Source organism: Odocoileus virginianus, chromosome 26 (assembly GCF_023699985.2).
Source record: "Odocoileus virginianus isolate 20LAN1187 ecotype Illinois chromosome 26, Ovbor_1.2, whole genome shotgun sequence".
NCBI lineage: Eukaryota > Metazoa > Chordata > Mammalia > Artiodactyla > Cervidae > Odocoileus > Odocoileus virginianus.
The window spans coordinates 45,983,088-45,998,408 of NC_069699.1; the positions used below are offsets into that span (position 1 = coordinate 45,983,088).

General features: G+C 37.6%; 1 protein-coding gene across 8 annotated transcripts in view; it reads right to left on the minus strand.

Moving 5' to 3' along the window:
* The window catches only part of DOCK3 (dedicator of cytokinesis 3), a 263,108-nt gene that overhangs the window by 170,451 nt on the left and 77,336 nt on the right, over nucleotides 1-15,321 (minus strand). For 7 of the 8 annotated variants that reach the window (XM_070456013.1, XM_070456012.1, XM_070456015.1 and 4 more), the window contains exon 6: nucleotides 781-929. The exons of the other annotated variant lie outside the window; for it this stretch is intronic. In XM_070456013.1, coding sequence (XP_070312114.1) covers nucleotides 781-929 — 149 coding nt within the window. The remainder of the gene's footprint in view (nucleotides 1-780; nucleotides 930-15,321) is intronic. 8 annotated transcript variants of the gene reach the window in all.

Consider the following 15,321-nt stretch of genomic DNA (forward strand, 5'->3'; position numbering starts at 1 on the left):
ATTCTTTTTATTTATTTTTTTAATCATTTCAATCATGTCCTGAGGAGGAGAGGAGCTAAACACTCGTTCTAAAATATACTTTTAGGTATATGTATATCTTAAATAGGAAGCAATCTAGTCACTTCAAAGTTCAATGGGCCGGATTTTAAGAGAAAATGACAAAAGCATTTGAGAATTATATCAATTATTAATCTGGAGGAAATAAAACCTGAGTACTATCTACTCTAGCTTCCCATGTCAAAGTCTTATAATTTTACTTGTATGGCAATAGCAAATAAGCATACCCACTGCATAAATACAGGACTATTTCTGAATGATAATTAGTTAAGAATATTCTGAAGTACAGATGTAGCCAGCTCCTGTTTGTAGTATATGCTTATTCAGAATTCATTATATGACTATAAGATGTAAAGGACACTAAATTCACAAGAAATTAAAAGGTACTAAAGGATGAAACAAAAGAGTATTCTGATTACTGGGGTCTACTACCAAGGAATTTGAGCTGAAAGAAACCCCAGAGGCTAATGCAGTCCAATTATTTAATTTTCTGGAAGTGAAAATAGAGACTGACAGAGTTTCAGTGAGTAGAACCAACCAGTGAATATCCTTTGCTATAAAGTAAAAGAAACAACTACTCACTGTAAAAATGATCAAAGCTTAGTGGCGAATACAGTCATGTCTTTTCATTCCTAAAGATAAGCTTTGATTAGGTACAAGCTCCATAAGGACTGAGTTATCATAAATGAAACTGAGAGATGCCTGAATGATATTCATACTTACTCATTGCCCCAGTCCAGGCGCACGGTGATGTGCCGCTTAACCTCCCGCACCTGATCCTGAGTCAGGTGACCAGACAGGAGCTGCCTTCGAAGGTCAATAAGTTCATTCATCACATGGCGCAGCTTGTAGAAAAGATCTACTTTATGTTTCTGAAAGGGCATTTTTGGTGTTGGGTGAAATAAAAAAGGGATATGGAAAGGGAATGAAAAAAAAAGAGAAACGGTTAAACTATTAAAAGTGCTCAATTCTCTGAACCTCTAAAAAATAAAAGGCAATGTAGAATGAAGCTTATTTAAGAATCTTAACGCCCTTAGTTCCCACTGTCTAAAAATCTCTATAAAGTGATATCTAACAACATAATTGACCTGGTTCATGTAAAATGCCATTTGTTTACTCTATCCTGGACTATTAATTTTCCAGTAAGTTACTAAACTCAATCACAACAAAAAGAAACACAGAAGCTTAGAGAGGTTTTCACTGACAGAAGCTACTTTGTATGTTACAAGGAAGATTTCAACCATCCAGCAACATCTCTGGTTTCTCCAGAAGGATACTCAAGTTGCGGGAGGGAGGAAGAGAATCACTTGCCCTATTTTGAAGGAACTGCTCCAACATAAAGTTACAGTCTCTGGAGTGAGATTCATTCCAGGTTTCCAGGCCTCATTTAGTTTTAATTAGCTTCTGAAAACAGTATGCATCCCCAGTGTCACAGATTTCTACTCTTTTCAGATCAATAAAAAGTCTCACCTTTATAAGAGTTAAGTGGAAACATCTTAATGAACTTAATTATGGACATCACAGTGCTTTTAACCTTACAAGTAAAAACTGTAAATGCTATGATAGTACACAGATGCTTATCAAAAAGATTAATTTAAGAACACAGGTTTAAAAACTCAAGTTCTATTTGCTCAGAAGTGAAATCTTGATTTTGGAATTTTTGATTCCTGTTTCTATTACAGAAAAGCACAATTTTATATGATAATTAAAATTCCTCAAATGTAACTAGTCCAAAAGAACGCTTTTAAGGACAGATCAATCTTTACCATAGTGTAAGTAAAGTCTCTATCTGGGATTTCCCCTAAAGAGACACTTGCCAAAATAAGCTGGATTCAAAATAAGTTGGCTATAAATAAATTTATAATTAAAATTATAAAAAGTAAATTACAAATTAGTAGAATCAGCTGATGTTTTTAAGTAGCCCTAATCTTATGATTACAATGTTTGGAACAACATGCTACTCAGAAATCATCTAATGGAGCATTAGATTTATAACGGTCCATTTTAAAGAGAAATTATTTTTAACTATTAATAGAAGACCTTAGTAATCACCCACTCTAACTACATCAAGCTGTTCTTTCTTTACTCAATGAACATTTGAAGAAAAGTTAAGCACCCTGATGGTACACAATGCTGGCAGATGGACAGGACCCAAATTTTCGCCAGCTCAAAAACAACAAAGCCTAAGCAAATTGCATCTGCAAAACTCAGAGCTTGAAGCAAGAGTGGCAATGTGCTGTTTTCTTCCAGCGCATGCATTTCTTTTTGACAAATCAGGGCCACCTGTCTATATTTAAAATAAGCTAGGATTAATACTTATCCATCAAGCCATATGCAACAACCCACTATACAGACATACAAGCATTTATTCATTCACTCAGTTAACAAACACTTATGGAGCACCTGCTGAGTGCTATCACTGTTGTGATCCTAAGTCCCTACACTCATGGTGCTTTCATTCTAGAGAGCAGACACAGACCATATAGGCAAATACATAATGGTGGTGAGATATACATAATATCTCATTTACAAATACATAATTCTAAGAAGAAAAATTAAAGCAGAACAGGAACAATGGGTGACCAAGGGTGGGTTGGCTGGGGAACAGGAGAAGGTACTGCTTCAGGTGGAATAGTCAGGGAAAGGCTTCTCTGAGAGCTGAACTTTAAGTAGAAACCTGAATGAAATATGGTGACAGCGCTTAAGAAAACTGAAAAAAAAAAAAATTTACAGACATGAGAAACAGCAAGAGCAAATGCCTCAATGTGGAAGGAGACTTGGCATATTCAGAGAATAAACAGATCAGTGCACCTGAAGGAAAGTGAACATGGGGGAAAGTGGTGATCATGCAGTGAGAGGCAACATGGGACCGGATTAGGCGGGGTCTTTGTTAATTATGTTAAGGGCTTTAGCTTTTATTCCTGGCAATACTGGAAGCCTCTGGAGATTTGGAGCAGAAAAGTAATGCAATATGAAACAAGTCCTGAAAGCATTACTCTGAGTGCTCTGTGCAAAGAGACAGTGGGGGTTCCAGATAGGAAACTATTTATTCCAACAATCCACAACATGATGGCTGACAGGACAAAGGTAAGAAGGGTAAAGGTAAACATTTCAGAGTTTGGAACTTTGATGTGTTTTGCAGTTAGGGCTGTCAATATCTGCTGATAAGATTGGATGTAAGATATGAATGGAGACAAGGATCATTATTTTTGCCTAGACCCAGAAGCAGGCCTGGAAGAGGCAAACAAGGTTCAATTTCGACATGCTAAGTTTGACACTGAGTTTCAACACTTAGAGGTCAGAAAAGTGAGGAGAATCTAGCAAAGGAAACTAAGAAGCAAGCAGTGAGGTGAGAGGAAAAGCAAGAGTATAGAAAACAGGAGTTAAAAGACTTCCTTATATGCACTGAAAGGTTACATAAAATACAGACTGAGAACTGGCCACTGTTATTGGCACTGTGGTGGCCACCACTGGCCACTGATGGAATGGCTAGAGTGATCTCAAGATTAATGGGAAAGGAGGGAATAGAGACAGAGCACAAACAACACTTCTGTAGAACTCTCACTAACTGGAAGCAGAGAAATGGGGTAGCAAAACAGGGTTGTGCTATTAGGAAAGAGTTATTTGCTCAGTTGTGTCCAACTCTTTGCAACCCCGTGGACTGTAACCCACCAGGCTCCTCTGTCCATGGAATTTTCCAGGCAAGAATATTGGAGTGGGTTGCCATTTCCTCCTTCAGGGGATCTTCCAGACCCAAAGATCAAACCCAGGTCTCTTGCACTGCAGGCAGATTCTTTACCATCTGAGCCACCGGGCAGGATTTTTAAAAACAAAACACAATTTTAGGCTATTTGTATGCTGAAGGGAATAATCTGGTAGAGGAAAAAATTTGATGATGCAGGTGTTAAATCCTTGAGTTGTCAAGAAGAGATGGGTCCCAGGTTAAAAGGGGAGATTTTGCTTAAGCAGGATATTCCATTGTCACAGAAAGGAAAAGCACCAGTAGTCAGGAGATCTGGTGACAGAACTAAACTTTCCCTTTGGATGTTTTATTCTCAAGGAAATAAAAAGCAAGGTCACCAGCTGAGAGTGAGTAGAGTAGGAGGGGGTGTTAGAGGTTTGAGAATAGAAGAAAAGATATTAAAAAAAAAAGTTTCATAGAGAGTGGTAACAAATTGTCAGGGGAAAGATGGCTCAACTGTTAGATGGTTTTGACTTTGTAGCCACTAATTAAAAGTACAGTTTTGTGTTTATTTTAAATCACATATAATGAAGTATATTGATACTGAAGTATCACATATATACATATGTATGCATATAGACATGCACACACATAATATATACTCACATACACATATATACAATATCTATATAACAAACATGCACACACACATGCATATAATATCAATGCAAGAATATACTAATACATTCTTTTAAGGCATTACATGGTTATTTATCTTTTTAAATCAAGAGTTTCTAACAGATTGTATTTTCCAAAGATGACAACAATATCTCCCACTCCAAGCGCTCTTCTGCAAAAATATGAATCTGACAGTCCCCTAGAATGAACTGGAGCCCATTTCTTTCTTTGCTTTTCCTTTTCTGGCTGTGCCTTGCAGCTAGAAAGATCTTCATTCCCTGGTCAGGGACTGAACCTGAGCCACTGAGTGAAAGCGTGGAGTCATAGCCATTGCACCGCCAGAGAAGCCCCTGGAACCTCTTTCTTTACAGCCTTAAATCTGGGCAGGCCCTAAGACTGCTCTAACCAATCCAGTGGTGAGCTGGGACAGCAGTGAGTAGGCTAGTTCTAGACACAGCCCTTAACTAGTCTGGCAGCTTCTGTTTCCTGTCTCTTGGAATACATGTTCTTGGGAGGTTGCCTCTCAGGATCCAGTTGCCATGCTGTGAAATGACCAAGCTATGTGAAGAGGCCACAAGGAGACAATCCACTAAGCCATCTCAGCTGTGGGGGTGAGCCATGTCAGATGCCACGTCTAGCCAAGCTACACCTTCAGAAGAGTACAATTTCCACCAACATGTGACTGCAACAGAATGATAAACCCTACGTGAAACTGCCCAACTGACCTCACTATATCCAGGGAAGAATGAAATATAGTAAATCACTGTTTTAACCACTAAGCTTTGGAGTAGTCTGTTATGTAGATAAACCAGCACAATTGTACAGTATTTTTTTCCAACAGAAAAATCAGTTACTGTTTCTAATTATATAAAGCTGGGAGTACTAATCTGCCATAAGAAAGAAACAGATCATACAATCAGAAAGCAGCCCTATTATTATAATCAATGTGGTGCTAACTTCTTTTTCCAGGCCAACCTAATGGCCTCTTTGACCAGAGGTCCTAACACTAGAGGCTCCACCAGCATTGCTCAGACACCAAACAGTACCTAGCAGAAGAGAACACACACATTCAATGTGAGTAATCTAGGAGACTGACTCCAGAGCACATAATTTACCTGCGAGCACTTGATGCCACAGGACAGCTAAATATCCCACTCAGGCTGAGAAATTCTTTTCTACTGAGAAACCTGCTCCTCAGTAGACCAAACAAACAGTATATAAGGGATACACCACAGATATTGTGAGTTTGGTTCCAGATCACCACAATAAAGTGAATATGAAATGCAAATCAAAACCACAGTGAGATACCATTGTACGCCAGTCAGGATGGCTGCTATCCAAAAGTCTACAAGCAATAAATGCTGGAGAGGGTGTGGAGAAAAGGGAACCCTCTTACACTGTTGGTGGGAATGCAAATTAGTACAGCCACTATGGAAAACAGTGTGGAGATTTCTTAAAAAGCTGGAAATAGAACTGCCGTATGACCCAGCAATCCCACTTCTGGGCATACACACCAAGGAAACCAGATCTGAAAGAGACACGTGCACCCCAATGTTCATCGCAGCACTGTTTATAATAGCCAGGACATGGAAGCAACCCAGATGCCCATCAGCAGACGAATGGATGAGGAAGCTGTGGTACATATACACCATGGAATATTACTCAGCCATTAAAAAGAATTCATTTGAATCAGTTCTAATGAGATGGATGAAACTGGAGCCCATTATACAGAGCGAAGTAAGCCAGAAAGATAAAGACCATTACAGTATACTAACACATATATATGGACTTTAGAAAGATGGTAACGATAACCCTATATGCAAAACAGAAAAAGAGACTCAGATGTATGGAACAGACTTGTGGACTCTGGGAGAAGGCGAGGGTGGGATGTTTCAGGAGAACAGCATTGAAACATGTATATTATCTAGGGTGAAACGGATAACCAGCTCAGGTTGGGTACATGAGACAAGTGCTAGGGCCTGGTGCACTGGGAAGACCCAGAGGGATCAGGTGGAGAGGGAGGTGGGAGGGGGGACTGGGATGGGGAGTACATGTAAATCCATGGCTAATTCATATCAATGTATAACAAAAACTACTGTAATGATGTAAAGTAATTAGCCTCCAACTAATAAAAATTAAAAAAAAAAAAAAACATAAAGAGAGTCACACAGATTTCTTGTTTTCCTAGAGCACATAAAAGTTAGGTTTACACTAAACTGTAGTCTATTAAATGTGCAATAGCAAAAACCTCTAAAGAAACAATGTATATATCTCAATTTAAAATATCTTATTGTTAAAAAATGATAACCATTATCTGAGCCTTTTGTGAGGAGGAGGAATATGATAACAAAGATTACTGATCACAGATCACCATAACAAATATTATAATGAAAAAGTTTGAAATATTAAAAGAATTACCAAAATGAGACACAGAGACATGAAGTGAGCAAATGCTGTGGGGAAAATGGCACCAACAGACTTGCTCTGCACAAGGCTGCCAAAGACTTCAATTTGCAAAAAGAAAAAAGAAAACCAAAACACTGTATCGGTAAAGCACAACAAAGCAAAGCACAATTAAGCCAGGTATGCCTGTAATCAGACTGGCAATAAAATTTAGCTTTCCTGCACAATTATCCCTAGTTACTATCATTGCTAAAACAAAAGAAAAAAAAATTGTTTTAAGGAGAAGAAAAAGAAATCTTAGGAACATGTTTACCCTCTGCAAAAGCTCTAATATTTGTCAAGAACGGTCACATAATGTTTGGAAAGTACACTGAAGAGCCAGCAAAAACCATACATTTAGAATAATTTAACTACTTTGCAAGCACAAGCAGGTAGAATTTACCTTATCATTGTGAAAGAATTCTTGAAGCTCTGAAGAAATACTCCTGATTTAAAAATTATTTTTATTAAACTGCTAGTAACTCAGTGTTGAAAGAAAAATTGTGCTGCAATAATGTCTCTAAGTCAGTAAATGAGCAAAGCTGTGGAGTATCCATCGTAAACCAAGCTAACCTTATTTTAAAACTATATATGCACAGATTAACATACATTAATAGGACTATAAAAATCTAACTTAAAAATTACATCAAAAGTACTGCTCTTGTCAAGAGAACAAAGGGGCTGCCATAAGTGCTAAAAACTATAGGTCAAAATCAATTTAACAGAAACTAAACACTGCACCTAAAATTTAAGTGGTTAAGGGAAGATTCCCAGACCTCTCTCCATTTCATCTCTCACTTTCAAACATTCCTTTATTTATATATATGTAGGTGACTTTATTTACTCCTTTTATTTCTGTCAAAATTTTGATGCATCATTCTTAAATATTAATGGAAAAAACAATATATTAATATAACAAAGAAAGCATTCCAGGAATAAAAGAACATTTCAAAGAAACAATAATCAACATTCTAGAAAGCATAATGATTATAGTATATCCTTGAAAAAAGAACAGAAGATAGTAAAACAGGAGAAAAAGATCTAGAGCCCCAAAAGCTTGCGGCAGGTAGAAAGAGGATAGCTGCAATTTAAAACAAAATTCAGTAATAATGACAGACTAAAACTTTGAGGAATTCTGCCAGAGAGTAATACAAAAAACATAATACAATGGATAAATGAGAAAATATAAGAAAATCATTCCAGGAAGTCCAATTCTAATAAAAGAATTTCTAGGAAGAAAAAATTATAAAAACAGACAGAAAGAAACTGCCAAAGAAGTAATACAATAACTATTGTACAATATTGTACAATACTCCAGAACTGAAGTAAACCAGTTTCTAGAATGAGAGCTCACTGCATGGCTGGCATAATCAGTGGAAAAAATACAACCGAGACATGTCACTGAAAACTGCAGACCACTGGGGACAAAGAGATGATCCTAAAATCTTTCATGGAAAACAATTTGTCAATAAAAGACTCAGGAACTAGAATGACACTGGACTTCTCAGTAACAAGATTGGAAAATAGAAAATAATAAAGTAATACTTTAAAACTTCTGCTCATTATTTGTAATCAAGAATTTTATATCAAGCCAAACCATCAATCAAAGTAAGGGTGGTCTAAGGACATTTCAAGCACGCAAAATCTCAAAAAATATTCTCCTACACACCTTTCTCAGGAAGTTATGGAGAAAGTAATTTATCAAATGAGGAAGTAAACCAGGAATCAAAGTGACATTGGTTTAATGCTGGAGACAAAGGAACATAGGAGAGGGGCAAAGAAATCCTCAGGCCAGATTAACACAGGAGATTGGAGGGCTCCACACAGGTTGTCACTGGGGGAAAAAAACTAAAAAAAAACACCCTAAAGTATCTGAACATATTCAAAGGAGATCTTCATTTCTGCCAGAAGACTAGGAGGAAAACACATGAAACAAAACAAAGAGCAACAATTATTAATATTAAAAAAAAAAACAATTTACACAAGAAAGGAAATGTAACTTTAATTCGCTGTATGGCTCAAAGGTGAAAGTAGTTACCCAGACATAGTAACAGCTACATACTGACTTAACCAAAAAAAAAAGATGATACAACTATTTTGGAAGTGCTGGAGGATGGAAAGAGTATATGTGTATGGAGAAAAACATTCAAAGATTAATTATTATCTTCTATAATAAGAAATCATTAAATAACAGCTAAATAGAAAAATCAAAATATATATTAAAAGAATATTTAGAAATATGAAATAAAAGAAAAAATAGCGAAAAGAACTTAAAAACTTAAGTATGGAATGGCAATCAGGAATGAGAAGAGATAAGGCCAAAAACTACTATTTTTCACTAAAGGCCTAGTTATTTTTAATATATTATTTAAAAGTTCATATAAACATATTTGATTATCTTAAAAAATGAAATTAAATAACCCTTACCATAAAAAGCCTCCCCTACCCCAAGTGTGTTTCTCTGGGTCACAAAGTTAAACAGAGTCTCAATTCAGCTTTCACTGCTGTTTGTTACTTTAAATATTAACAAATGAAAGCAGCCAAACCTGCACAAGTGCAGTGATTCCCTGCCAGAATCAACACAAAAGCTAGATCATTTATACGTCTCATTCCCAGAGTGAATGAAAAATGAAACACATTCCACAGCAGAAAAACACCCTGGAGAAAGCTTTGTCTCTTGACTACAGCATAGCATCTGTCCGTTCACGGCTTCCACATCTGGTGACAGTATATACAGGGCAGAAATGATAGCAGCTACCCTGCCAAACAAGCCCCTTCAGACTATGAGTCAACCAGCTTCAGCAAAGAATGGAAAAGGCGGAAGGCACACATTTACATCCAAGATATCCAGAGATGCTGCATGAACAGTACTTTCAGGCAAGGCCAAAATTCCAAAGGCATTAAGGGATTCTGCTGTGTCAAATTCTACTCCTGTCTGCTCCAGTCTTACCTACTGAAACCAACAAAACAGATGGGAACTTCAAACAAAAAGACAAATTACTTCACCCCACCACTCTGCTCTTAACAATTTATGTTTATCACCATTAACAACACTCAATCTGTGAAATTTACCCAGACCATTTCCTGCCTTCCTATGACCGACCCTTGCTCTGGGGTCTCATAATTCTTTGAAGTAAAGACAATACAGCATAGTGGATAAGCGCTCTAGAGTCAGAATTTAGACTTAAGTTTTCTGTCTTAACTCTGTGAACTGCTGTGCCTTGGGCAAATTTACTAATCTCTTTGTGAGTGTGGTTGCCTCACCCAATAACAACAACAAAGAGAGCATCTATCTAGGATCATCATAGGAGTTAGCTGTGCCTGGAACCTAGTAAGTTCTCTTAATTACAGCTTTTACCATAATATATTCTTTGCCCTCCCTCCAATAGACATTCTTCTACGAACTTGGCTACCAAACATCACCAAGTCATCTACATGGGCTTTCAAACTATGATCATAGCACCCCTGCCAGTGTACTACATCCGGCCTTAACCTCTGAATCTTACTATATGCACATGCCTAATAACAATTCTTTTCCATCTTCTACTAGTAAACATGGTCTTGATTTGCACCCTGTTGTTCTTTCATGTTTTACCTACCTATGTATGTTATCCCTTAAAAAGTATCCTCACTTTTTGCCAGCAGGAATTGGCTGTATGACACAGGGTGCTCAAATCTGGTGCTCCGTGACAACCTAGAGGGGTGGGAAGGGGTGGGAGGTGTGAGGGAAGTTCAGGAGGGAGGGGACACATGCATACCTATGGCTGGTTCGTGCTGATGGATCAGATGGCAGAAACCAACACAATACTGTAAAGCAGTTATCCTCCAATTAAAAATAAAATTTAAAACATATCCTCACCAACATTCATGTTCTTTTTGATGACAGTCATTCTGAGAGCTGTGAGGTGTATCTCACTGTGGTTTTGATTTGCATCTCTCAAATAATTAGTGATATTGAGCATCTTTTCATGTCCGTATATATCTTCTCTGCAAGAATGTTCAGGTCTTCTGACCATTTTTTAATTGGGTTGTTTGCTTTTATGCTATTGTGTTATGTAAGCTGTTTATTTATTTTGCATAGTAACCACCACAACCAGTCAGAAAGGCTAATCATCAAAAAGTCTACAAATGATAAATGCTGAAGACAAAGTATGAAGAAGAGAGAACCCTAGTACACTGGTGGGAATGTAACAGTTCACATAGTGCAGTCACTATGGAAAATGGTGTACCTCAAAAAACTAAAAATAAAACTACCACATAACCAAGAAATTCCACTCCTGGGTATATATTCAAAGAGAATTCAAGAAAGATACATGCATCCCAATGTTCACAGCAGCATAATTTTCAATACCCAGGATATGGAAGCAACCTAAGTGTCCACTAACAGATGAAGGTTGCCGTTTGTGACAACATGGATGGATATGGAGTGTTTTATGCTTCACGATATAAGTTAGAGAAAAACAAACACTGTATGATATCACGTACATGTGGAATCAAAAAAATAAACAAATGAATATATCAAAACAATAACAGAATCACAAATACAGAGGAGAAACGAATGACAAATACTATGTAGGGGGAAGTGGGAGGGGCAAGATAAGGGTAGGGAATTAAGGGGTACAAACTCCTATTTACCAAGTAAGTAAGCTACAAGGATATATTGTTCAACATGAGGAATATAGCCAATTATTTTTAAAGCATTTAAAACTTATTTATTTACTTCTGAGTTCACTTCTGGCCGGGCCTTCACTGCTGAGCAGGCTTCCCTCTCGGCGTGGGAGCAGTGGCTGCTGCCCGGTGTGGTGCACGGGCTTCTCCTGCTGCAGAGCATGGGCCCGAGGCACGAGGGCTCAGCAGCTGGGGTGTAAAAAGTTTAGTTGCTCCGGGGCACGTGGGATCTTCCTGGATCGGGGATCAATCCTGAGTCTCTTGCGTTGGCAGCGAGTTTCTTTACTGCCGAGCCACCAGGGAAGCCCTAGCCAATATTTTATAATAACTTTAAATGCAGTACAATCTATAAAAAGACTGAGCCACTGTGTTGTTCACTTGAAACTAATATAATAAGTCAACTCTACTTCATCAAAAAAGGAAGATATAAAAAGTATAAGGAACTTCTATAAATCAACAAGAAAAAAATCCCAAGTGAAAAAGATAAATGATATGAATAATAATTAACAAAAAGGGAAATCCTAAAAAGAAATACACTAAGCAATGGTCATCAATGCTGCTAGTTTAAAAAAATCAGCAAAGGAAAATGAAATAAGATGCCACTTTTATATCTAACAGAATTATTAAAAAATCATTAAAGTACAGCCCAGTCAGCAATTTGGGAGAGTAATCTAATAAAATTAAACAGGTGTATATTCTGCAATGCAGCAACTCCACTCCCCGAGATATCCCAGAGAAACCCTCACATAGGTCCCTGAGAGAATTAATAGATGTTTATTTATCACAGTACTGTTTCTAACAGCAGGAAGGTGGAGGCAAAACTGGGAACAAGAGAAAGAGAATAAGGGGAAAAACAAGGGAAGAGAGGAGTCTTAACTGTACTGATGACTAGAGTGTGCCATGAACAAGGGAGTATAAATATCTCAACCCTCCCTTGAGTTCCAAAAATATAATAAACAAAACGACATGCCAAGTTGTCACTCTACAATGAAAAATAGTAAGAGGGCCTGATATTGGCACTGGCCTTACCAACACTTAAAGAATCAAAACATCAGAAGGCCACACACTTGCAGTGAACTCTAACAAGGCAAAATGGTGGTGTCATATGAATCATCAAAGGATACTGAGAGGACAGTCAGATGGTCTGACAGACACAACTCCACAATGTAATGAAACCAGATCTCTCTCTGCTGTATAAATGCTTCTTCTATAGACTGGGCTTTATGAAATGTCCACTGGCTCCATCTGAATAGGTGATTTATGCTGCACTATTTGGCTTTTACTCCTTTCTGGCTCAATTCCACTTTATTTCGTCGTTGACTCTTGAAAAATCAGTTCTTTCCTGCCCAGATCCTGGAAGCTTGCCCACCCACTGCATAGACACACCAGCTAACCAGGAGGGATGTGCCCCTCGGAAGGAATGGGCAGGGCCAACCTAACAACACTCCCTTTTCCCCCTCAAGGATCTGGATGTGCAGCACTAATATCTGACTCTGTGGTTCTCCTTTTTTCTACATTTCTATCATTTACAAATCACTCTTTTGGCTGACATACTTTTCTTTACATTCACGTTGGTTCCTAAAAAGTCCAGTAGACTGCATTCCTTTTCTAAGGTAATTGCAACTATACTATGAACAATTATTTATTACCTTCTTTACTAACTCCCAAAGGGAAAATTCATTTCAAAACTTCCTGGGGATGATAACTTCATTTTTACCTTCTTTTACTGACTTTAATGTTGTAAAACGGAAGAATAAATCTGACTCCATATTAGATGCCTGTGTTTAGTTCATGCTTGCTCTGTACCTTTTATAAAATAATGCTATGTCCTGAAATATATAAGATAGCCTATTCTTAGGGTGCTGGTCTTTAATAGTCTATTCACATATAGATAAAAAGTTGCAGAACAGAGAATCGCAGTTGTTGTGTTGGATGTTTACAGAAACATCTGACCTGACCTACATGGACAGTCACAAAAACAAAGGATTCCAGCACCAAGAAGTGTGCAACAAATAACCACACCCCTCCCTCAGCTTGTTCTAAATGCTTTGCTGAAACACTTCAGGGAGCTCACGGTTTTGGGAGGTGGGAGTCACTTATCTCCTACCAAGCTGTTGTTGTTTAGTTGCTAAGTTGTGTCTGACTCTTTGCAAGTGCATGGTCTGTAGCCCACCAAGCTCCTCTGTTCTCCACTAACTCCCAGACTTTCCTCAAATTCATGTCCATTGAGCTGGTGATACTATGTAACCATCTCGTCCTCTGCCAACCCCTTCTCCTGCCTTCTATCTTTCCCAGCATCAGGGTCTTCTCCAGTGAGTCAGTTCTCCACATCAGGTGGCCAGAGTATTGGAGCTTCAGCTTCAGCATCAGTCCTTCCAATGAATATTCAGGGCTGATTTCCTTCAGGATTGACTGGTTTGATCTTCCTGCTGTCCAAGGGACTATCAAGAGTCTTCTCCAGCACCACAATTGGAAAGCAACAATTCTTCAGTGCTCAACTTTCTTTATTGTCCAACTCTCACATCCATACATGACTACTGGAAAAACCATGGCTTTGGTTATATGAACTTTTGTCAGCAAAGTGATGTCTCTGGCCTTGTCTCCTACCAAGGCCCTGCAATAAATTTTTCTCTGCTCCAAACTCCAACATTTTGATTTGTTTGGCCTTACTGTGTGCTGGGCACTTTGGTAAAAAAAGCCAGATGTAGCATTTAAATTAGATGTGGCCTCTGAGTTGCCTCTTATTGACATTTCCTAGAGTCAATGACTTGCCAGGTACAAGGAATTCCTTCCCAGTTTCAAACCTTTTCTCTTCATAATCAGTATATATCTTTTAGGGGATCCTTGACTCATCTCACATGACATCTTCATGGCATGTCACCTGTCATCTCATATGGCAGCTTTAATTCACAGTTCAAGGGTCACAGGCATATAATCAAAGAGTTTCCATTTAGCTGAAAGTATGAAATAATTGGGACTAGGAATTTATAAGATGAAATGATATCAAATATCACCAAGTTGTCATTTTAATTATACTTCTATTAAGTAGGAAGCAATACAAGAGAAAATAATAAGGTCTGTATTATTATTGTCACCACTGGTCCTTATTTTAACAACAGAATCAATCTATATACATCTTAACAGTAAAGAAACCATGTCATGTTTAAGTTGTTCATAAAAAGTAAGTTTAATTCATCAGCAATAACACTTTCAAATACAAAGGAGAAGAATAAACAAAAGTCTATTTTTGAATTATACCTAGTTAAAGCGATCTCAAGGCGCAAATCCAAGGCACTGCCATATGCAAAGAAATGGTACTGGAAATGCTCTTAATTCTATTTTAAAAAGAAAGAAAGGGGAAAAAAGCCTTTTCTTTCTGCATTAAGAGCTATTGTCAAAGACTAGGAGAACAGTGACTAATACCCAAACCTGTTATCACTACACTCTGTAATTAACAATGAATCAACATATGCCCAACTTCTTAACTCCCTTCAGACTTGATAAGAGAAACAAAAGCTCAAGAGATCTATGCCAAATTACTCTTCCTTCCCACATTAAAAATAATACTACTTCTCTTTAGCAATCATATGATTATTTTTCACTTACCTAGACCAATTTCCTTCCTTACAAATATTCAGTCTTAGAGATGACTGACTTAGGTAATTGGTACAATACTGCTGTTTTGTGCAAGTACATCAGTGGTTAAGGACAAGGAAGAATAATAAAAAGCCAGTGTCTTCTCACTATGGATAACAGTGTGGAAGTTATTTAAAAAACTAAAGATAGAGTTACCA